This window comes from Danio rerio, chromosome 20 (genome assembly GCF_049306965.1).
Source record: "Danio rerio strain Tuebingen ecotype United States chromosome 20, GRCz12tu, whole genome shotgun sequence".
Classification (NCBI taxonomy): domain Eukaryota; kingdom Metazoa; phylum Chordata; class Actinopteri; order Cypriniformes; family Danionidae; genus Danio; species Danio rerio.
The window spans coordinates 14,371,679-14,396,200 of NC_133195.1; the positions used below are offsets into that span (position 1 = coordinate 14,371,679).

At 36.1% G+C, this 24,522-nt stretch overlaps 2 protein-coding genes across 6 annotated transcripts in view; one reads left to right on the forward strand and one right to left on the reverse strand.

Moving 5' to 3' along the window:
- The window catches only part of ints7 (integrator complex subunit 7), a 122,736-nt gene extending 117,748 nt beyond the window's left edge, over nt 1-4,988 (reverse strand). Inside the window, exons 1-2 of one of the 2 annotated variants that reach the window (XM_021468353.2) lie at nt 4,758-4,988; nt 2,899-3,028 (exon numbers count right to left, since the gene is read on the reverse strand). In XM_021468353.2, coding sequence (XP_021324028.1) covers nt 2,899-3,028; nt 4,758-4,851 — 224 coding nt within the window. In that variant the 5' untranslated portion in view covers nt 4,852-4,988. The remainder of the gene's footprint in view (nt 1-2,898; nt 3,029-4,757) is intronic. The other variant, NM_173267.1, reaches the window with a different exon arrangement.
- Nucleotides 4,989-6,256: 1,268 nt separating this feature from the next.
- The window catches only part of dtl (denticleless E3 ubiquitin protein ligase homolog (Drosophila)), a 33,100-nt gene continuing 14,834 nt past the window's right edge, over nt 6,257-24,522 (forward strand). Inside the window, 8 exon segments of one of the 4 annotated variants that reach the window (NM_173241.1) lie at nt 6,257-6,344; nt 6,421-6,546; nt 6,644-6,736; nt 8,983-9,044; nt 9,151-9,271; nt 22,999-23,064; nt 23,142-23,242; nt 23,340-23,413. In NM_173241.1, the coding sequence (NP_775348.1) occupies nt 6,290-6,344; nt 6,421-6,546; nt 6,644-6,736; nt 8,983-9,044; nt 9,151-9,271; nt 22,999-23,064; nt 23,142-23,242; nt 23,340-23,413 (698 nt within the window). In that variant the 5' untranslated portion in view covers nt 6,257-6,289. 4 annotated transcript variants of the gene reach the window in all.

Consider the following 24,522-nt stretch of genomic DNA (forward strand, 5'->3'; position numbering starts at 1 on the left):
ACAAAGGAATATTAATGAAGTTGCACAGTAGAGCGCGCTGATTGGTTTGAACCAAGCCTTACTCATGCATTAATGTATCACACTGTAAGACGTAATAAGACTCACTCTGGCACAGACGCCCAGTCTGCACGCTGGAATACACGCTATTATGTCATGACCGTGACGCAGCTTCAAAAATTCGTTTCAAACAGGAAGTACAAATTTGCTTGAAATAACGCAAAAACAACCAATTTACACTTTTTAGTGAAATATAGGTGTCCTAATAGTGTTTTTAGCAGTGTGGGACACATATACGACTGTCAACAGCTCAAAAAATGTGTTTTGGTGTTTCGTGACCCTTTAATTATTAAGACAAAAAAAAATTAAATTACAATGATAAAATTATAAAAATACAAAGATAAAAGAGCAGCGTTTTGCTAAATATTATAGTTCTTTTTATGCTTCATATCCTGCTATATATGTTTTGTTTAATATTTGTTTTTAATTTTACCTGCTACATTCGTTATTTAATGTTTGAATACTGAAACAAATTACAGCCATTGCTTAAAGGGTTATATTTCACCATCAAAATGTAGTATATATTATATCAATATCAAATTTTGATATAAAACCGCTGTGTAATTTAATTGATTGTTAAAAATGAAATAATTTAAGTGCTATTTTTTTTTATTAGAGAAAGTGCCATCCCAATTTGACAAGGCCTGTCCAAAAATATATTTCTGCCACTATAAATAGCCTACACTATTATTGTTGCCTTATCATTGTTTAATTTTGTTATGTTCAGAGATTTTAAATATATAATTTATTTCCCCTCCAATCATGTTCAATTATCACGATTAGGGGTGTAACGATACACTCAGCTCACGATACGATGTGTATCACGATATAATGTTCACGATTCGATATGTATCACGATATTTGGAATAAAAATTGAAAATTTAACTGAAACGCAAATTTTACCAAGTAAACTATTTTTTTATGTATTTCTTTTGTTTCTACTTGTTAAACTGAACCTTCTTTTAGAAAATATATTAAACAGGCCTGTCTCTGAAAAATAAAACAATTTAAAAACTTCTTAAAAAATATTATTGAAATGACAGAGACAAAATTAAGGAACAATTAAACTAAAGGTGCAAAAAAATAAGCTTTTTTTCTCATCAATTGAATTTAACAGTAAGAGCTTAAGGCTTTGCTTGGTCACTTGCGTTTTTTGTGTGTGCAAAAAAAATCCACATTTTCAGGTAATCAGCAGTTCTATAAGATAATCCTGAACCTATGTGTATCTGTCTGAGAGGTTTTTATGGATGGCTGTCTTCATGTTGGGCATGATGAGTGACAGGGTGGCCGTCTTTTCATCACACAGGACAGTCGAGCCTTTTCAGCAGTTTAGGCAGGTTTACTATTTCTTCGGCGTCACTGATGTCGGCGTTATCAAGTGTATCATGTTGACGTGCATTTTTGTGTACCTCTGTACTCAAAAGGGTTAATGCTCGTCGTAATCATAACTCTAAAATGCGATATGATTGTTTAAATAATGTGTACGTTTTCGGTTTCATTTCCACTGCTAAGTGCTGTTCACACACGCGGCTCCTGAACGATCACTCTGTTCCACAAACTGAATGTTGTTTACTACTTTATTAGTCACAACCTGCAGGTTCTGTTCACTGAAGCAGACGCGCGCGTATGGCAAGCCGTTTTAACATTTAAACCTTTGTTCTGACTATCCATAAATATATTTAATTCATATTTAATTAAATTCATTTAGAGATATCTCTAATTATATTTTGACTAGTCGAATTATAATTATGACTAGTCAAAATATAATTAGAGATATCTCTAAATATATTTATGAATAGTCAGATCAAAGGTTTAAATGCTAAAACGGCTTGCCATACGCGCGCGTCTATCATAGTCCGCCCTCTGTAGTAACAGCTCACGTCATGTGTGATTTTGCGGCCGCCAATACATCATTATATGAAGACAGAATGATATTTTAGGGTGAATTGTACCTTATAAATACAGTATGTGACTCTTTCAACACCATTAGGAGGTATCCATGTCGCTGTGCAAAGTATGTAAATCACTGTGAAGACTTTAAAACTTAGGATGTTTGACCCAGTATGCGTGTCAAAAAGCGGACGAGTCTAAAGCAATGACTGTACAACCGAAATGTTGCCAGACGTCTGATTTTGAGAGGATGGGCCATCCTCTATATCAGCTCCACTCATCTTGGTCTGCTAACATTACTGCTGCTGCAATCTGAACTCACGTGCGACAGCAGGTGGAACGTAGCTCACGTGCAAACAGCTCAACTAATAAGAGAAAACGGACGTCATATCGTAATCAAATCGTCATAACACCACGATGCATAGAGACATTTTTGCATTGCAATAAATCGTACAACGATAAATCGTTACATCCCTAATCACGATATATTTTGGTAATTTTCCCCCTAAATAAAATTTAGCCAGATCCGCACAACATACCTCTAAATAAATAAGGGTGCTGACGTATGTAGCCTACCTATATTTAGCAACCCTATTTAATAGAGCGGCATAACAGTGCTAGTCACATGGTTGCTTTCACTTTTATGAACATGAAAAAAACTAGTTTCGGCTATTATTTAAATTTAATTGAACAAAGGGAGCTGTTTACATTGCGTTAACCAAGGCAACTACTGATGCGGTTTGTGTAATGTTTTTAAAGAGCTTTGTCGCAGCAGGACAGTGGAAAATGAAACCGTATCCGTCCTGTCTGGCCTGGTTTGGCACGGAATGGAACGGTTCTGCTTAAAGAACGATTCAGCACGATAGTGGAAAAGCAGCTATTGACAATTTTGTTACCATATCTAAACTATTAAACATGACATAATTCGTATGTATTTATATGTGCAATTACCCAAGTCTGAAGATATCTGCCAGCTTCAGGAAGGCAGAGTTGATGAGGATGGGGAACGGGTATTTCTGGAAGAGTTTGGGAAAAAGGACCACGGCTTCACACTGCTCGCCCAGTTTACAAGACCGTAAACCTGGAGCAAAGACAAAATCAGAAGTGTGTGAGTAAAAGGAATGATTCACGCTCAAATATGTATGTTTTTTATTCATACTCTGTAAAAATGTTGGGTTCCACAATAGCATGAATGGATTAAGTTATATTATTAGATTTTACAAATTTTAGTTGATTGAATCTAAAACAACTAAGTGTTCCCAAAATAAAACTTAACAATTGTGTTGTTTCTGTTAATTTTAAATAAATGAACAAACAGCATACATTTGTCAAGTTACTCTATAACGATGGTTTGTTTTGTAGACTATCGGAAAAATATATAGCTTAAAGGGCCTAGTAATTTTTACCTTAAAATGTTTCTTAAAAATATAAAAACTGCTTTTATTCTTACTGAAATAAAACAAATAAGACTTTCTCAAAAAGAAAAAAATATATTATCAGACATACTGTGAAAGTTTTCTTGCTCTGTTAAACACTATTCTGGAAAAAAAAAAATAACAATTCAAATGGGGGCTATTAATGCTGACTTCAACTGTATTGCTTTTTTAGTGTCACATCCTTTGTTTGTTTTCTAAACCCATTTCAGTTTTATTACTCTGTCGAACACTAAAGAAGATATTTTAAAACCTGAACCACACTGTTCCAGTTACTATGACCATTTATGTGAAGCTGCTTTGACACAATGTACATTGTAAAAGCGCTATACAAATAAAGCTGAATTGAATTGAATTGAATATTTTGAAAAAAGCTGTAAACCTGTAACTATTGACCTACATTTGTTGTCCTACTGTGGAAGTCAAAGGTTACTGATTTTGAACATTGTTCAAAGTATCTTCTTTTGTGTTTGCAGCATGCTTTTTTATATAATTTAAGCACTTTTCAGATGCACATTTTTTGAATGCATGTGTATGTAAATGTGTGGCATATTACACATTTACATACACACACATGCTTTATTACATTTTATCAGATTCTATTCATAAGATTTTTTTTTATATGAATGTCATTTACTTAAATCTTAGATGTATCTAATTTCATCTTATACTCAAGGAGTGCAGACAAAATAAGATAGAAGGCAGATCATGCTACAGGCTTATGTACAGACCCCAGATTTTCATTTTATGCACAAGCAATGAGAGTTATTATACTTTTATTTAAACAGTAATTTTCACTGTTATTACCCGTTTAATAAGACAGGTAAAGTTGGTTTTATATTCGTACATTTGTTCATTGACAACTTGTGACACGCTCCCTATAGCGTTTACCATGGTACTTTGAATATTCAGTATAAAATCACATGTAAGTGTGACTTCAAAACAACATAAGCACAATTTTTTGACTGTAAACAATGTTGTACGTTCAGTAAGATCAATGATTATGAAAGCAATGCAATTACTTTCCAAGCACTTCATCCATAATCTAAGCACTTTTTAGACCTTAGTAGTTTAAAATTAAAGCATTTTATCACCCGTGTGGCGTGTGCAAAGAAGAAGAAACTCATAAAAGTCAAACTACTTGACGGTTGCGTAAATTCTGGATCTTTCCATAACATATGTTACATCCCTAAAACATTCTGTAAAAATGAAAACAAAGCACAGTATAGACTAAAGTACAGTAGTAGCCTACATAATAAAATTATAGAAGAGCTTTTTCATGCGAACAGATACAATGTATGATATTCAACATTAAAATAGCACACACACACACTGCATCAAAAAACAAATACACGTGTGTTGTTTATAAAGAGCCACCTTTATCGAGCTCCATCAGCGCTGAATTGGCGTCCAGCTCCTGCTCGCCGTATGCCGCCTCCGAAAGAAACGAACGCGCTGCTGAAAGCGACATTGTTTATTATTAGACTGCAAAAAATGTAACCCGATAGACTGCTCTCGGATTTAACACTTTATTTGTTTTATCAGATGGAGATTTTGTGCATTAAGTTTGAAGTGTGACCCGGTTGTAAAGCAGGTCACGTGACGCACAACGCCAGTTTCGTCGTCGGGTTTCCGTTGCGCTACAAGGAACGCTAGAAGCGAAAGCGACCCAAAGAGGTGACCAAAGAAGGCGGGGCTTATGAGTCGGCATTTACCCTGATTAGTCTAAACCTCTGCTCAGCTTTTAGGCTCTTCATGCTATCATAATTTTTATTTAATCATTTGCAAAATTATATATATATATATATATATATATATATATATATATATATATATATATATATATATATATATATATATATATATATATATATATATATATATATATATATATATATATATATATATATATATATATATATATATATATATATATATATATATATTATTGCTTGCTATCAGAACAAAATCCAAAGGATCCCAGAGATCACTTTAAAATGATCAATAGTATACACAGTCATAAAAATTATCACAAACACATACAAATAACATATCATTAGACTGAAAGGGAAAATATTAATAATTATAATATTAATAATAATAAAATTATGATAATAACAAAATTACTAAATTAAACAAACTAAATTAAACAAATGAATGAAATTACAATGACACTTAAACAAATAACCAAAAGGAAAGCAACTAAACTTAAGCATCTCCTACATCTGTATAATATTTCAGGAATTTTAGGGTTTTTTATTCTTAATAAGATTAAGTTTTTGTGTTTCTGTGGCGTTTACATGTTCTTCCAGTGTTTGCGTGGGTTAAAAAAATATATGCTGTAGGTGAACTGGGTAGGCTAAATTTTGTGTGTGTGTGTGTGTGTGTGTGTGTGTGTGTGTGTGTGTGTGTGTGTGTGTGTGTGTGTGTGTGTGTGTTTGTGTGTGTGTGTGAATGAGTGTGTATGGATGTTTACCACTTATGGGTTGCAGCTGGAAGGGCATCCGCTGCGTAAAACCATATTCCGCAGTGGCAACTCCAAAACAATAAAGGTACTAAGCCAAAAAGGAAATAAATGAAATAATGAATATATATATATATATATATATATATATATATATATATATATATATATATATATATATATATATATATATATATATATATATATATATATATATATATATATTGTTAATGTTAATGTTAACCCGGATTTTTTTGGGGCCACATGGCGCCTCTAGTGTTCGCAGCCATTCCACTCCGCTCGCAGTGGCTTAACACTTCCTGTTTCCTGACGTGTCGACCAATTAGAACACTGTTCGTCCATCTCGCGGGGAATTCGTCTTCAGCGCTTTTTCATTGTTCGCGGGAAACTTACCACTTCTGAACGCGACTTGCATCCTGCAGCGATGACTCTTTTTCACCATGTTGTTGATCGAGGGGCTAAAAAAAGAGGACGAAATGGTGAGTTTGCTGAATATACGTTAACCTAAACCAGCGTTATTACACTATTTACACTGAAATACTTTGTAATAATCAGGTGAGCAGCGGCTGTTTCCTCTGTCGTCTCTGCTGGACGGCTATGAATGCGCTCGGCGGGATGAACACATCTCTTATGGAGCCTCCGCTGCTGCCGTGCCGCCATTCGGATGCACATTTTCCTCCGGTAAACATTTATTTCTGCATTCACAATGAGTTCGAAGTCAGTAGTACAGAATTGTGCAAAGACATTATGTTTGTGCTGGTTTGTTTTCTATGTTTAGCTCATGGACAACAAAACTGTCTTGCTGTAGCCAACGAAGAAGGGTTTGTGACCATCTTCAACACTGGAGAAAAACAAAGCTCTGTTCTGAAAGGTTGGCTTCAAGTTTACCTGGAAATATTTTAAAGGTTTAAACTAGTTCGCTTTTGGAAAACCCTATTTCCTATTGGCGTCAAATATAAAATGGGTTGACCGAAATCTCAACAAAAAGTGCAATAAAGCTTTGTGTTTCCCCTGTTAGGAAAATAAAATAGAAAAACATTTTTTTTTGTCATACTGTCATAATTTTTTAAAATCTTGTTTCGGAAATGTCATTCATTGTAACCACACCAAAAAAGTTAATAACTATTTCTTAGCCACATATTTTAAACAATGTGTCAAAAATGGGAATAAATCTAGAATTTAAGTGTTTTACAAATGTTAATAAATATATAATATGCAAAAATCAAAGTGTTATGCAAACAAAAATGGCAGTATGGAAAATGTGCAGGTATTTTATTGCAAATCAAAATGTGGCTGACCTGCCAAACCGACAGCAAACTGGGCAACACATCACTTGTTTTTTTTGTACCCACATAAATGTAGGTTTCCAAGAGGTTAGAAACATGTTTTCGTTTAGCCTCATAATTTGATGTTGCTATCTTGTTACCAGGTTATGGAAAAAAAGTATGTGCTCAGAACGTCTAATCACTTAAAAGGAACATGTAACATGGTGTTTATGACATCACAGAAGAGGTAACATTAAAAGGCTTAAAAGCAGAAACTTGATTCTTAGGCTGCCTTTGCATGCAATTGACAAATGGTCTCAGCCAAATTAAACCTTAGTGACATGAAAGCCCGATCGGGCAAGTTATGATCCTGTCTACTGTTCTGAATGTCTCTTATACTGACCAGGGCCATCTGGCAGTCCTTATTGTTAAGCCCTGAAATATTTATTTTTGGTAAAGTTGATTTTTCTATTCAGAGTTTATCCTGCTTAACCTAAATTCAAAATAAAAATTATTTGCAATCAATTCTAAATAAGGAAATGATATTAGCAGCCAATGAGCCAATTTTGAGTTCTTAAGTCTGAATTGGGAGATATTGCCTCACAATATTCACAAATAAAGTTAGAATTCTGAGAAAATGTTGCAATTACCTTTTTTAAAAATATTTTTTTATCAGTAGCAGGAACATGCTTCCTCAGATTTCAGATGATCACTTTTTTTTTTAAATTAATGGTTGCATTTTAGCTGACTACAGTTGTACAGCACACATCACTTGCATCACATTATATATTCAAATGAATTTTTTTATTCAATCATATCTTTAAATATATGATTAACATTCTGATTGAAAGTGCTAATTTGTAGACAGTTCCTTACATAAATGATGACGTTACAACCTTCCATAGCTATTGACCTTATTCTAAAATGCGGAAGTGCGCCTGTTTTCACGATTGTCTTAGAACTTTCGATTCAGTCGCCTATGGGAGAAATGACTAGGAATAATAAACGGCAGAAAACGGTCAAACTACTTGCTCTAAAAACAAATGTTTGCATGACTATACAGACCAAGTAGAATAATATAATAAGAAAATATCAAATTGCAACATCAAGCAGCGTAATAAGCAGTTTTTAACGTCAAAAAATGAATGGAAGTGAATGAGACCAGAAGTTTCAAGCCAAAAATATTCAAATGGCAGCGCCCGCTCATCGACGGAGAATAAGTTGAATAAGCGTATTTAAGTTGTACAGTTACATACGTATAATGCATTGTTCATAATAGTACATCATGATAATCCATATTAGCCCTTTTAAATTCTGTCAGATTGTGTGAATATAAAAGAAAGGTTAAGTAGGATAACGTTTTCTATTCTCTGAATAGAATAAGAGCAGAATAAGTATGTTTAATTTTTACACTCACACATATCTATATCTGTTTATGCATGCTGAATGAAGACGGAACATTATTTCACCTATATTTGACAATAATAATAATAATAATAATACATTATATTGCGCTTTTTTCAGCCCCAAAGCGCTAACAGGCATACAAGGCAAACAAAGCAGAACAATAAAAACAGTCAAAAAATAAAATAAAAAGACTGCAATAAAATATGAATGGCTCACTACAATAGGATTATAAAATAACAAAAATAATCTAGGTTAAAAGCAACGGTAAAAAGGTGACTCTTAAGAAGTTTCTTAAAACAATCCAGTGAAACGGCAATATCACAAGGTTATTTTAAATATTATAGTAGAAACTTCTTTTTGCATTGACAGTGATTTATACATGCACAAAATCACTTTTGTTAATTAAATTTTGGTGTTTCATTGATGTAAAACGTGTGTTTTCCAGAATGGCAGGCACATGATAATGCAGTTTTTGATATTGCCTGGGTTCCTGGAACCAATTGCTTAGTAAGTGTTGAATGATTTTTTTGTTTATAGACTTTTTCAGTGTGTAAGACATTTTGTTTTCTGTAGATTTATAAGTGTTGTCTTAAATGGGAATTGTCATTTGCAGGTAACTGCATCCGGTGACCAAACTGCTCGTCTGTGGGATGTTATTACTGGTGACCTGCTGGGAACATTTAAAGGACATCAATGCAGTCTCAAATCAGTAGCTTTTTACAAGCAAGAGAAAGGTAACAATAACACTTCAGCTACTTTTATAATAGCATACCAGTTTTTCTATATGTTAAATGCAAACATATGAATGAAATTTTCAATGTCTTTGATGCACTGCACTGATATTGTATTCTATGATATGATGCGCACATTATCTTGGTCAGTCTTTTTTTAACTGGTTTCTTATGGCTCGTTTCCACTGACTGGTACTGTACTGGTCGGTAAGGCTCACCTTTATCAGGTTTGCGTTGATATGCACCTTTATCAACTGTTAAAAGGGTTCCAATGGTACTCTTTTTGGTGGGTGTTATGTAAGACAAAGTTTCAGACGACGTCATCTTCGCTCGAGGAAATGTCTAAAGTAAAGCTGTACAGATCATTCACAAATCACATGAGAAGCACTTCTCACAAAACAGAAACACGCAAATACTTAAATGTTTATTACTAACTTTTCTAATAACATAGTTTAATTATAACTGCAGATCAATTATCAAAATAGCCTACTGTAATCTCTGCAATTATATAAAATAAATAAATAAATGCAACGTATATGAACACATACACACCCTTACAGTCTCCAATATGTCACCACTTACAGAAAAAAAAAAAACTCCCCAGCATACATTTAGTTCTTATTTTGGTTCCAAAACAACACAAAATATAGCCCACAGTCAGTGAAAATGCCTCATATGTGTCTTTAATCTTCAGCAGCACCTGTAGATAGCCTCTTGTTAGAGAGTAATTCCGTCATTCTGAATTCATAATAGTCCAAAAGTTGATGATAATAGTTAAAAATGGCAGTTTGTTCATGTTTTAGTTTTGCTCTTCTTGGCTTTGTGGCTGTTCATCAAGACGACAGCAAGGTTTGTTTGGGCTCGGGTCGACCATGGCTCGTTATTATATGTATATAATATTATGGTGTAATGCAGTGGTTCTCAAACTGTGGTACGCGTACCACTAGTGGTACGCGGGCTTCCTCCTAGTGGTACGCGGAGGAACCGCTGAATAATGAAAGAAACAATTAACACTTTTAATCCTTTAATGCCTAATATAACATCGATGTGATCAGCATTGGCTGTTTTGTGAAGCGTACGATCACAACGCTGTGCTTGGAGTGTTTATTTTAGTGCATTGTATCATAAGCTGCTATAAATCAGTTTCCGAAGTTTAAGAATTGATTCTGAAGCGTGATTTGACTGACATGAAAAGTAGCCAATCACAGTCGACCTTGTCTAGTTGCGTGAAACGTAAGGGCGGGACGAATGCTTTCTGTGTTGCAGAGACAGAAAAAACAACTTAAAAACAAATGTTTTGTTGGAATAATGCTTCTCGGATGTTTTCACTATCGAGATGTCTAGCGGAGTAATTAAACCGCGGACATATTTCCTGCCTTTTTGATGATCTACAAACACGTTTCGCTCTCCGACAGCGAGTCGACTCGCCTTTGACCTGTCACTCCTCTAAATACATTCTGAATGGCGGCGCGGGAATGAAGGTATTGCGCAATAACTCATTTCTACAAATGTGGCGAGTGCTTTATTTTAACACGAGAGCGCATTCATGTGCGCAAATCGCTAAAACAGATATGCGAGCTCTTAAATAGGCTTTTTTTTTTCAAATGAACTGCAAGTCCTTTCAGGATCGCCTGTGTGCTCAGATTGAATACAATCGCGATCTTTCCACTATTAAAGTAGACATTATTTATCTTTGTTCCTTGACTAAATTTAGTCAAAAGTATTCAAAGTAATCAAGTACTAAGAAATAGATTGATACATGATCGATGACAATGCTAATGGTCTTCTTATTTGGCTGTGTTGTGAAGTGAAACTTACTTTTAGCAAAGGTGTATTTTTTTCTTTTTTTTCTTTACGACAAATTAATTATGCTGGAAATGTTTCTGGATGAGGTATTTGTGTGATTTACACATTTAGCTGTATTCTGATCTGTCCTAAAGCATTACAGGTCAAAGCAATCCATTGTTACTTATTGTTTATTTATCAAAATTAACAATAAGGCTCTTAAAGCACTGCTTTGATAAATGTAGTGTTGTCATATTTTAAATACCTCAAGTAAAATTAAGTCATTTGTTTTATTTTTTTTTACTGACAGTGTACTTGTATTTTTTTTAAAGTTTCTATTTAAGATTAGCTTAAATGTAAAATAAAATCTACATGTGATGTACAGCTTTTTAAGAAACAAATTTGCCATATTGTAAAGAAAAATAGTGTAAAATATGTAAATAAAAGGCTAAATTTAAATCTTTTTACCATATACTTCAATTAAACCTTTCAAAGCTTGTAAATATCGTTTAAAAAATTGGCAAAAAGTGTCTCTATGGCCTTAAAGATTATTTGGTAGTTTTATCAGTGCTATTGAAAAAGATTAATTGTCACGAAAGGAAAAATCGACCATACTTTCTTTGTTAGTGCAATTTCCTATACATGTAGCTTTGGTATTTAAGCAATTAAACCATTCAATCAGGTTTCCACGTAAAAAAGTGATTTCATAATGAAAATCTGATTTTTTTTTTCAAAAGTAACCAACTAGTACTTTTTAAAAGAGTACTTTGTACTTTTACCTAATATTAATATTATTTACTAAAATTTGTGTTATTTTAGCTGTGTAATAGTATTTTTACTTGAGTACAAAAAAGATTTCTCAAGCATTTATTGCAGGTTCATTATATTATTAATAATATGATCAATAAATATTATTTTTTTATGTTTTTTATTTGTATCTATTCCTATGCAATGTTTTATGGGTTGCTGAGAATACTTTTCAGGTCTTCAATACATAGCATGTCAGTCTTGAAAAAAAATAATAGGTGCTGTAATTGATTTTTCATTAGGCTGTGCCTGTATGAACCCTGTCATATGTACATTTAACATATTTCAAGATTTGTCTGAAAGTGTAGGAATGTGACATATAGCCTATATTTATAAGGTCCGAGCAACATCTCCAGCTTTTGATGAATAGGCTACAATGAATACTTTAGATTTAAGTACAGCAGTTTTCTTTTTACTTTTTAAGAACAGCGCCATTTTTTAATGAACTTTTAAGAGCACATTTTAACAAAAACTTTTTTTTTTAATCTGCAAGCACAGTTAATGTTCAGACTATTTCAAATGTTTAAAATGAATGATAATAATACATATTCTTAATAATAGGAATTAATCTGTATCGTTTTTAAACTGTGCACACCTGTAGCTGCTTAATTTGGCCTACGACGCTATTTTTTAATACTGGTTAAAAAATAGCGTCGTAAGGTGGTACTTGGAGAGACAATTTTTTTCTAAGGTGGTACTTGGTGAAAAAAGTTTGAGAACCACTGGTGTAATGTATCGGCTGTGTTTGTAAAACATGCTGGTTCCTTTGTTTTCATTTTCACTAGCGAATGAAGTATCTCTGTAAACCAATAGTGTTCAGCTTCACGTCTTGCTCCGCCTCTTGGTACCCTTGGTACTCGTTGCAAAGGGTGCTGAAAAAGTGGTTCGGTTTAGTATGCCTTTTGACAGTGGAAACGACCATAAAAGTGTACCATACCACTCAGTGGAAACGAGCTATGAATGCAGCTCATGCTGTCAGTGATTATTTCAAATTACAAATGAAGTCCAATTACAAAATTAGTCTATTCAATTGCATTTTAGCTTAAGGTTGCAAAGTTAGATGTTTCCGAAAGTTTAAAACCGCACCAATACAATAATGTTTACACATAGTAGCATTGCTATCAGATAAAAAAGGTAATCTATTTTCCTTTATTATTGGAGTTATCCAAATTCTGTAAACCACTAGAATTTTAGTGGTCATTAGCTGCATTTCCACTATCGGGCCAGTGCGAGCCAGGGCTTTTAACCGGCCGGGCCAATCGCCCGGGAGGTTGAGTAATGAGGCCGATATCATGTTGCGTTTCCACTGTCGGGCTAGTAGGTCGCAGCGCGTCACGCAAACACCAGAACGCCCCCCGAATCAAACGTCACTTCAGCTGGAATCAGGTAGATAAAGCACACCATGGAATTATCACGAAACGAAACCATTAAAATGAAGACAACCGAAACAAACAAGTGACACGTTACTGTACAGCAGTACATTATATGTCTATATAAAAGGTGTATAACACACCTTTTAAACTTGACAAAAACTCTCGAAAACCCTTACTGTCTGCTGTGTTTTTAATATGGTGTAAAGATTATTATGCGTTATTGAAACATTAAGGGGGACGCAGCAAAGAACGTCACTATAAATTAAAACTTTAGTATTTTATGCAACAGCCTTACATTTAAAAGGGAAACATACGGGTGATCATACGCTAAAAGACCCCAGACTATAAGGCTAGATGTTTTCTTTGCCTTATTTTTATTTATTTATTTGTTTGTTTGCTTGGCGCATGTAGCCTCATGTGCGATCAGAAAACTGCCCGCCTCTCACTTTGCCCCGAAGCCCCAGCTGGCCCTCCTTGGCCCAAGGTATTCGGCAGGCCGAAAAAGGCCAGCCGCTGGCCCCAAGAAAGCCCCGCTTTGGCCCGATTAGGCCCCAGAAGTGACAGTGGAAACGCGACTGGCCTTGGCTCGCCCTGGCTCGCTTGCTTTAGGCGCGATAGTGGAAACGCGGCTATTCTAACTGTTTTTGTCTAACACGTCATATTGTCACATGTTTACATTCAAGCTTTTATTAACAAATTAGGATTAAGCTTTCAATGTCTGTTGGTGTATTTTATGAAGTAATTACCTTAAAAATCTTCAGAAATCTTATTGTGTTTTGTAACTTAAAAAAAAAAAAAGTTTGAAAGAAATGTTAGGACCTTTAGGAAAAGTCATGGTATTATAGATATGTGGGTTTATTTTTATATTATTTAATATAAAAAGGCGTTACAGTGGTGCAGTGGGTAGTACTGGGTCAGTTGGCGTTTCTGTGTGGAGTGTTATATAGGTAGGGATGCACTGATACCACTATTTTACAAACCGATATGGGTACGAGTATTTTAATTTGGGTACTCGCCGATGCAAAGTACCAATTCAGTTGTGTATTTGTTCTTTTATTTTATTTTTTGCCTATAACAAGGATGAACACAAAAATCTTTAACAGAACGCTGTTCCAAGCCAAAAATACAAATGCATTGTTGATAACCCTGCAAATCCATAGACCTTATCTGTTAACTATTAAGCATGGACATTTAAAGGATGAGTTATCCTTGTGCTTGCATGTGTTCACGACTTCACACATTATACAAAGTGTGTGCAGTGTACGTTACCTCATGGAGTCACTTTCATTGCATATTGGGTACGCATAAAACCTTTTTATATGCGATTCTTTCATTCAGGATTCCTGCCTTTGATCTGCAGGTCAGGTAATCAAAAAGTCGACTACTTGATGATGCTTAACTATGGTTGGGTCGTGGGTAGAAAAGATCAATAGCCATAAATAGCCTATAAAACGCATGCTTTCATTTTAAAAATCATGCGACCACCATCTCACAGTTTATTAATAAATAATATTATTTTATTAAAACCGAAGTGATTTAGCAATGCTGGACCATTGACGCGTGTGTGTGTGTGTGTGTGTGTGTGTGCAGGCGTGCGCGCGTGTGCGTGCGCGTGTGCATGTGTGCGTCTTTTATCACTGAAGCCACTCTCTCCCAAAACCAAAAGTTGTTTCCTCTGCCTGGCAATAGTTTGGCTTTTAATCAAATGAAAAGTTAATTTGTAACAAAAAAATGTAAATTAGTAAAGTAACTGCCATGTGCAGCCACATATCGAATCTGAGGTCTGATCTCATTTCTCTCTCACTGTCATGCAGACATCGATATAGACGCCACTCAAGTCAAGTTGCAAAACTGAGGCTGCATGGTACCAGTTGACAGGCAGAATAGCTTCTCTACTGAACAGCGCAGCATCGATGATGTAAGCATGCCCAGGCCCGATTGTAGTGTGATTGCGGGCCGTCTGGGAGTCAATGGAGGTCGTACAAGATTGGGGTTATATGAGCAGAACGTTTGGTATGAGTGAGTATTCTAGCCACAGAGTTTTGAATATACTGTAATCTGGAGATGAGGCTGGCAGGCAGACCAATGAAATGAGCATTACAGTAGTCAATTCGTGAGGAGACAAATGTATGGATGACAGTCTCAGAATCCTTGCTACTGATCAAGGGACACAGTTAGGAAATGCGACGTAAATGAAAATATGCGGATTTAATAACCGATTTAATGTGAGACTGAAAAGAGAGTGTGGAGTCGAAGATGACACAATTTTTTAACAGAAGAAGATGTTTTAATGTGCTTGCCAGCAATATCACAGGAGAAACTGGTGGAAATATTGCTGGTAAGTGCTTAGGTGCCAAAAAATCATGTCAATTTTGTCAATGTTGAGTTTCAGAGAATAGGTCTACAAACAGAGTAAAGTTGAAAATCGTCTGCATAAAAATTATAGTTTAGACCATGACGTTGTAAAATCAGACCAAGTGGAATTAGGTATATTGTGAACAATAGTGTGCCTAGAACAGACCCCTGGGAACACTTCGCTTCAGTAGGACAGTAGGGGACTGAAAATCCGTAACAGAGATGAAGAAATGTCTATCTGAGAAATATGAAGAAAACCAAGAGAGAGCAGTACCAGAAATACACATATCAGAGAGGTGTGAGATAAGTAAATCATTAGAGGCTGTATCAAAGGCAGAGCTGAGATCGAGTTGCAGTAATATAGTAATCTAGGCAAGGAGCCAGAATCACCAGAAAGCAGTACTTTCCAGTAATTTCGATATGAAAGATAGATTATAAATTGGAAGATAATTAGATAGGACAGAGGGGTCAAAGTTGGGTTTCTTAAGCACAGGTGTGACGGCAGCAGTTTTTAGTGGCAGAGAAAATTAAACATTCAATTCAATTCAGCTTTATTTGTATAGCGCTTTTACAATGTAGATTGTGTCAAAGCAGCTTCACATAAATGGTCATAGTAACTGGAACAGTGTGGTTCAGGTTTTAGTGTTTAAGTTCAGTTCAGTTTAGCTCAGTTCAGTGTGATTTAATCATTACTGAGAGTTCAAACACTGAAGAGCAAATTCATCGATGCGTAGCTCTACCAATCCTGAACCATGCGAGCCAGTGGCGACAGCGGAGAGGGAAAAAAAACTTCACCTGATGGGAGTGAAGAAAAAAAACCTTGAGAGAACCAGACTCAGTTGGGCACGACCATTTTAATTTCTCCGCTGGCCAAGTCTTGTGCAGAGCTTCATTCGCCATGGATTAAGGCTGGAAAATGGCCTCAGCGAAGACTCGTCTGTCCCTGGAGTGTCGCTGGAATCAGACTCATGTTCTCCACTCCCCACAACCATCAGCGCAGCAGCAGCTCAGGAAATGGCCTGGTCCTGGATATGGAATCCTTGGGATCATCTCGTCGCTGGTCTTGGATCCAATCAGTGACTCTGCATAATCTGAGGACCTCGGGATGAGTATCCCCAGGTCAAAATAGAGAATAAAGAAAATAATTAGCGTAGCTGCTGTTCAAAGTGTATATAAACAAGATGCAGAAGCCTGTGTAAGAAATGCATTGATAAAGTGAGAGATGACAGGGGAGATACCCAAGTGCCAAAGTTATAAGAGAGAGGTAGGAGCAGGATCAAGGTGACATGATGACAAGCTAGATTTCAGTATTAGCTTAGAGACAGAATCAGGGGTCGTCAGTGAAAAGCAAGACAGACTGACTGGAAAGATGGATGGCTGAGCTCTGTATCAGTAGAGAAGAACTGGTGGACAGCATTAGTCTTATCGAGCAGATAATCCAAAAAGGAACAGCAAAACTCAGTTGAGGCTAAGGCATTTTGAGGTGGGGGGTTAGTAAGTTTATTTATTGTATTAAATTATGATTTTGGCCTATTGCTTGATTTATTAATTGTAGCAGAGACAAATTTAGAGCGAGCTGAGGTGAGAGCAGATTTATATGATTTAAGATGATCTTGAAAAAGCCAAATAATCACCAGTAAGACCGGAACAGTAAGATCTCCTATAGAGATGTTGAAGTTGTCTACCAGTGGCCTTGAGGGTACGGAGCTCAAGGGTATACCAAGGAGAAGAGTAAGTTGTAGGGGCATATCTGGTCTTTGTAGGAGCATGCTGCTGCAGGACTTCAGAAATTATAGAGTGATAGTTAGATAGTATCATAGATGGGGAAGAGATATTAATGGCATCAGAGAGGTTCGAAGAGACAATAGGGGCTCTATTTTGACGGTCCATGCGCAAAGCGCAAAATGCAGGGCGCAAATGCTTTCAGGGAGAGTGAGTTGTAGGGACATATCTGGTCTTTGTAGGAGCATGCTGCTGCAGGACTTCAGAAATTATAGAGTGATAGTTAAATAGTATCATAGATGGGGAAGAGAAATTAATGGCATCAGAGAGGTTCGAAGAGACAATAGGGGCTCAATTTTGACAGTCCATGCGCAAAGCGCAAAATGCAGGGCGCAAATGCTTTCAGGGCGTGTCAGGACGTGTTTTTGCTAATTAAAGGATGGGAAATATGCCTTCTACGGTCTAAAAGGGTTGAGTTTATTTTTTTATTGAGTTATATGTGTGTTTTGAGAATAAACCAATTAGAGTCTCATCTCCCATTCCCTTTAAGAGTCAGCTGCGTCACGCCAAGAGCGCAATCGCTATTTACAGGACGTAAAGTAAGTCTAAGTGGAAAAAATGAGTATTTCACAAGCAAACAGTTAACAGTTTTTTAACAGAAAACTGTTAAACAGAGCATCTACTGCATGAGAATGAGAGATAATGGATCATTTTCGCTCTTGGATAGGGAAACCTTTACGCACAGACATCAATTAGTCTATAAATATATACTTTTGTTTGTTAAGCGCAAATATTCGTTTCAAAACTATTTCTAAATTCAGTTCTAATTTCTAGCAAACGAGTAAATGAATAATAATAGCAAAATGTGCTCAAAAACCTGAGTTATATCCTAAAATACATGCTTTGCCCCATATGGTCTAAAACCTGACAGGTGGGCAAATCTAAGCTTGTTTTTAATAAAACTAATATACATTTGGATATAATAAATAATACTGCTAAAAATAATAACATTACACAAAAGCAAATTGTTATGAATGAACTGAAAAAGCCTCCAGAGATGAAGAAGACATAAAAGCAGTGGTTTTTCATATTTATGTAGGCTAGAAAATAATATGTTTTGTAATATTTTAATCCTTTATATTTATATTCTATATCTATTCTTATTACATCCTATATATATCCTTAATATTTACATTTTTTCATATATAAAGATATTTGCCTATTGCTCTCTTGTGCGTATTAAGCAGTGCGTAAGCGAGTTTAGACCGGGTTAGTTTTGGTCTAATGAAAAATCTATTATAGTTTCTCAAAATAGCAACGCGCCAGCAGTGTGCCTCAGAACGCCTTCCTTTTTAGACCAGATCGCCTATGGGCGCACAAATGAGCGCTAATGCATTTGCTATTTAAACAGCGTAGCGCAACACCTCAAAACGACTCTTGCGCCAAGCTTAAACTACCAAATGACTACTGCATCACACCTTGCGCCACACTGCGCCGGGTGTATGATAGGGCCCTAGAAGTAGAAAATGACAGTGTCAATAGCTTTCAGATTGTGGTATTAGATAGCAGTCTTAGGGCATTTAGAATGGAAAGGAAGATTTGAGGCCTGTGCACACAGAGACGTTTTTTTGCTCGCGTTTTCCTTCAACGTTTAACGCCTCGTGGCTACATAAAGGCCGTCAATGTGATTGTGCACACCAACGTTCAAAACGGCAGGCGCAAAAGCGTCATTTTAAAAAAAACGCCTCATGCTTGTTTTTTTTTGTTTTGACGCACGACGTCAAAACCTTCTCCACCAATCAGATTGCCACTTTTGTTCATGTGCACAGAGCTGCTGAAGTTACCATAAACAGCATTTGGAGACGCTCAAGCACAAAACTGTCAATGCGAGCGCACTTTGAAGAAGATGCCCAGAGGCGATATGAATGTGGAGCTGCTTATTGCTCTGTGAACAATAATCATTTCTTCATCACTAGAGCAGGAGCTGCTGCTTGAACCATCCATGCTTGTTCAAGTCACCAGTAAATTTAGCAACAAGCGTGTGAACTTCCACTCCTCCACTTCTTCTGTGTTATAAGCGGGTGTCAGAAGCTTATAGTTGTGAAGCGCCATCTAACGTCAAAAGAGTGATTTAGCATACTCTTCTGCTTGACGCCAGTGAAAAGCGTTTGGGTTTGAACACTGAAAAACGTCTCGTAAAACGCTGCCAATAAACGCAAACTAAAAACGTCCCAGTGTGTAGGAGCCTTAAGGCTAAAGTAAAAAAGTTTATGATCAGAAATGCCAGTTTCAGAAGCAAAAATGGAAGTGATATCCCCCTTTGATGTACATATTAGATCAAGGGTGTGAACACGGGTATGGGTAAGAAAGCAGACGTGTTGAGTCAGATTAAAACATTCAAAAACAGACAGTAACTGGGTGGTGTTAGAGCAGGCAGTATCACCATGAATATTGAAGTCAAAGTGCTGGAGGAAAGGGGATGACAATGAGCAAGCCAGGGTTAGCAGTTCACTTGAGTTCAGAAAAAAAAAAAAAACTGGACAAAGCTTTTGGAGGACGGCAGTGCAAGATAATTGTGAGACAGTCAGCTTTGATAACCATATATTCAAATGAGTTGGTGCTGTGAAAGTCTAGTTGTTTTAGTCGAATATCATCCCAATAAATGACGGCAAGACCACCCCCTTTGCCATGCAGTTTGGGACGGGCAAAATACTTGCAACCATCGGGAGCAAGAAGATTTAACTGGAGAAAATCAGCGGGGGCTTGCCAGGTTTCGGTGAGAAGGAAATGTCAAGCTCATTGTCAATTATGATTTCATTAAGATAAGAGTCTTTGTCCGATATTGACCGACAGTTCAGAAGCGCAAAGTGACAATGTACGGAATTCAGATTAACGGTATGATGCTGGTTAAGAGTGGGATAAATTAGTGAACGATGAAGAATAGTATGGTCGGCAGGCAGTTGTCTGTATGTGGACGGTCTATGATCAGTCCAGATCATATTTCATATTCGGTTTAGCCTATTTTTCAGTAACCTACAGATTCGTTAATAATGTATTTTATAAACTAATTGTTTATAAGGACTAAGCTATTGCTATATAATAAATTAGGCTAATTAATACATGAAGACATTGAACTCTGGTAGGAAAACACATCACATCCATGTAATGAAGTACTGTTGAGTGGTATCGGTGCGTGGTATCGGCCTTTCATGTCCGATACAAGTATGAGTATTTTATGTATTTTTATAACTATTACCCAATACTCGATACTGGTATCGGTGCATCCCTAGGTATAGGTGAATTGCATAAATTAAATTAACAGTAGTTTATGTGTGTGAATTAGTGTGTATGGGTGTTTCCCAGTGTTGGGTTGCAGCTGAAAGGGCCTCCCCTGCGTTAAACATATGCTGGATGAGTTGGCAGTTCATTCAGCTGTGGCGACCCCTGAAAAATAAAAGGACTTACCCATAAATGAAACGAATGAGATAAAAACAACAAAATCAAAATGACTGCTATTGTTGTTCTAATGTTAATTGAAATAAATTGCCTTGAAATATTTTTGGAAAATGTAATTAAAAAATAAGTCAAGACAAAATATCACTAATTAGGAGTTTTACTGTTTTAAGATGTAATAATTTTTCAAATTTGTCAAGGTAAGTGTATGCAAAGTAGAGTTTTTTTTTTAAATCACTGAATAAATAATGAATGAATTAATGGAAAACTAACAACGTAAGAGTAAAAGCTAATATGAAATGTTAATGTCGATGTAAAACATATGTTTATTTTGATAGGGCATACTATGCTTTGGGTGAACAATTAATCCGAGTTTGTTAATCCACTGAAAAAAAAAAAAGTTTGCTTGGATAATCTTCAATTGAAGTTCGACCATTTGCTTATGCGTTTCGACGGCAGTCCTTCTCTGTCAGTTTGATGCTTTCGCTACAATATTTTTTAGCCATGCCCTCTATTATGATTAGTTTAATACTAGGTACTGATGCGCAAAATGCGACTCCCACCCCATAATATTCAATTTCCGTTAAGGCTGATTTATACTTCTGCGTCAAGCGCACACATATGCTACGGTGCAGTCTACGCATCTACGCTTATCGGCATAACCCACGCCGCATGCAAAGCGCGTAGCTGTGCATTCATAATTCTGCGTGCTGTTTCTGTTGCTCTACAATAACACTTCCAAAACTCTAGTTGGCAATGAGGTTTTTATGTTCCTCTGTGTCGAGCTTCTTTGCTGGTGTTTTTTTTTTTTTTGAACACTTCCTTAATGTACAAGTGGTTCAAACTCTTTTTGAGGCTGGAACTGGCAGACGTGCAACAACTTTAACAATGAGGTAATGACAAAAAAACGGTTTCAATACGGAGCTCCTTTATGGGACTCAACACTTGTAAACAATCGCTCCATAGGGCTCACGCGGCTTTCGGTCCCGCTCACACTCTTCAGCCCTACCAAGCCGACCAATCACAGAGTTTGTGCTACACATCGTTGCGATGATTACAGTATGGTTAGGGTCTGTATGGGTCACCTTTATCAGGCTTGCGTTTCCACCACAAAGGGTACCTTTGTTCATGATTAAGGTTGTTAAACACTTTTGCTCCTGTGTTTTGCCGGGTTTCTCCTTTTTTCCCGCGCTTTACTCTCGCGCTTGTCCTTTTCTTTCTAATTGGATCAGATGATGGAGACACTTCAACAATCACGTACACGTTATTATCATCAGCTCAAGAAGTTCGTTATATCAAATATAGACGCCATCGCGCACTCCCGGAAGAAAACGAATACCGCTCGCACTTTTAGACGGGCTCGTAAAGCAACAACATTACACGGCAGATTTTGTTCTTCTATGCATTGTGTCTGTTCATCAAGACGACACAGTTTGTTTGAGCTCGGGTCATCCATGGCTCTTTATTTTATGCATATGGTATATCCATGTAATCTCTCAGCTGCGTATTAGAACATGGCGAATCCTTTGTTTACATTCTGTCTAGCTCCACGAGCTTGTGACGTATCTCTGTAACCAATCAGCGTTCGGCTGTGCGTGTAGCTCCACCTTTGGTCCCCTTTCTCGTTTTTGTTACCCTTTTGAAAGGGTGCCGAAAAAGTGGTTCGGTTTGGTTTGGTACGCTTATTGACAGTGTAAACGGCCATAAAAGCGTACCAAACCGTACCGTTCCACTCAGTGGAAACGAGCCATTACTCTATTGGAGATATCAGTGTCAGAATGATTAAAAAAAACACTAAAATATTTACAACAGTATATTTTCATGTGGCTGTCTGAAATCTAAAAGTAGATCTGGGAGCGGATATCGCAGTCTCTGTTATTTTTTTACCTTGCACTTTTTGGGAACATTTGGTATTCATTTGTTTTGGATATGCATTTTCACATTCTAATTCCAGTGCTTTATTATTAAATTAATAAAATGACTATTTAAATAAAATGTTCTTAAGAATAAAATATCATGTGTTCTTTAGAAGAGTACTTGCATTGTGAGGTTATTTTATTGTCATTCTGGGATAATATAATGAGTGGCATAAAATGGCCTTAAACTGACAATAATACCATTTATCGCAATTTTATTTTGGTGCAATAGATCGTACAACAAAAAAATAGATATCTTGACAGGCCTATTGTTGTGTGTATATTTTTGTTTCTAGACTTTATTTTTTCTTTTATACAGCAGTATTTAGCACTGGAGGCAGAGATGGAAACATAATGATTTGGGATACAAGATGCAGTAAAAAAGGTACTTTATTTTTGTAAAATTATAATCATGTCAATAATGACTGCTGAAGCTAACCACAATATTTTTACCCATCCCAGATGGTTTCTACAGGCAAGTAAAGCAGATCAGTGGTGCTCATATGAAACCTGAAAGATTCACTCCTCAAACAAAGAAGAGACGTGGTATGGCGCCCCCTGTGGTGAGTCAGTTGATACAATTTATTTGCAGCTGTTTTTTGAAAGGCACATACTAAAGGAAGTAACATTAATATACTTTTTTCTTTTTTGACATTTCAGGATTCCCAACAAGGTGTGACAGTGGTTTTGTTTTGCGATGAGACCAAACTCATCTCCTCAGGGGCAGTTGATGGGTGAGTACATCATGAATTATGCTATTTGAATAAAATGCAATTTCAACACAGAATATTAGGTCACTTGAAAATTTTCGATTTCTCAGCATGTACTATTTACATTTCTTTCTTTGAGTGACAAAATAATAATAATAAATGATTAACATTTACAGGGTTTTGTGCATGTAAATGAAGGTGCTATATTCGTATGTACTTTTATATGAAAGAATAGCATTATAAATAAGCAAAAAGTGATGTTTATATTCACTTTTCACCCAGAAAATGACAAATGTGCAGAATAATGGATGTTATTTGGATCTTATGAATAAATTGTTCATATGCAGAAGTAAAGTTAGTAGAATTCATGAAGTAATAACGAGGGAGTTCATAGCAGTTATCATTCCGGCTGTCTACATCCACCCTCAAGCCAGCACAGAGCAGGCGCTCAGAGAACTGTATGGGAGCATAAGCGAGCAGGAAACCGCACACCCAGAGGCAGCGTTTGTTGTTACAGGGGACTTTAACAATGCCAATCTCAGAAAAATCACTCCAAAATACTATGAACATATCACCACAAATACGCGTGTTGACTGGATTTTGGATGATTGCTATTCCCCGTTCCGGGAGGCACACAAATCCCTCCCTTGCCCACCGTTTGGCAAATCAGATCACTCTTCTGTTCTTGCCTGCTTACAGGCCGAAACTGAAACTGGAACCACCCACCCTCAGAACGTTTTAGAGCTGGACGGACCAATCGGATTCCATATTTCAAGACTGTTTGATTAGGGCTGCACCATTTGGGAAAAATATCACATTGAGATTATTAAGGTAAAAATTGCGATTTGCGATTACGATACGATAAACAAGTGGTATGACTCAACTTGCTTGTTATTAAGAACAATGCACACACAGATTACTAATAATGCTGAAATTTTTATTGTTCAACTGAAATACAGTATACAGTGCAATCTAGCAACAACTAGAAATTAACAATGTTTTCAAATTAAAACAAAGTTGTACAAAATTAAATAATATTAACATCTTTACATTACTGAAATAAATTACATTAAATACATTTTAAAATAAAATAAAAAAATCTAATGTACAGATAAATAAAACAAATACCCATT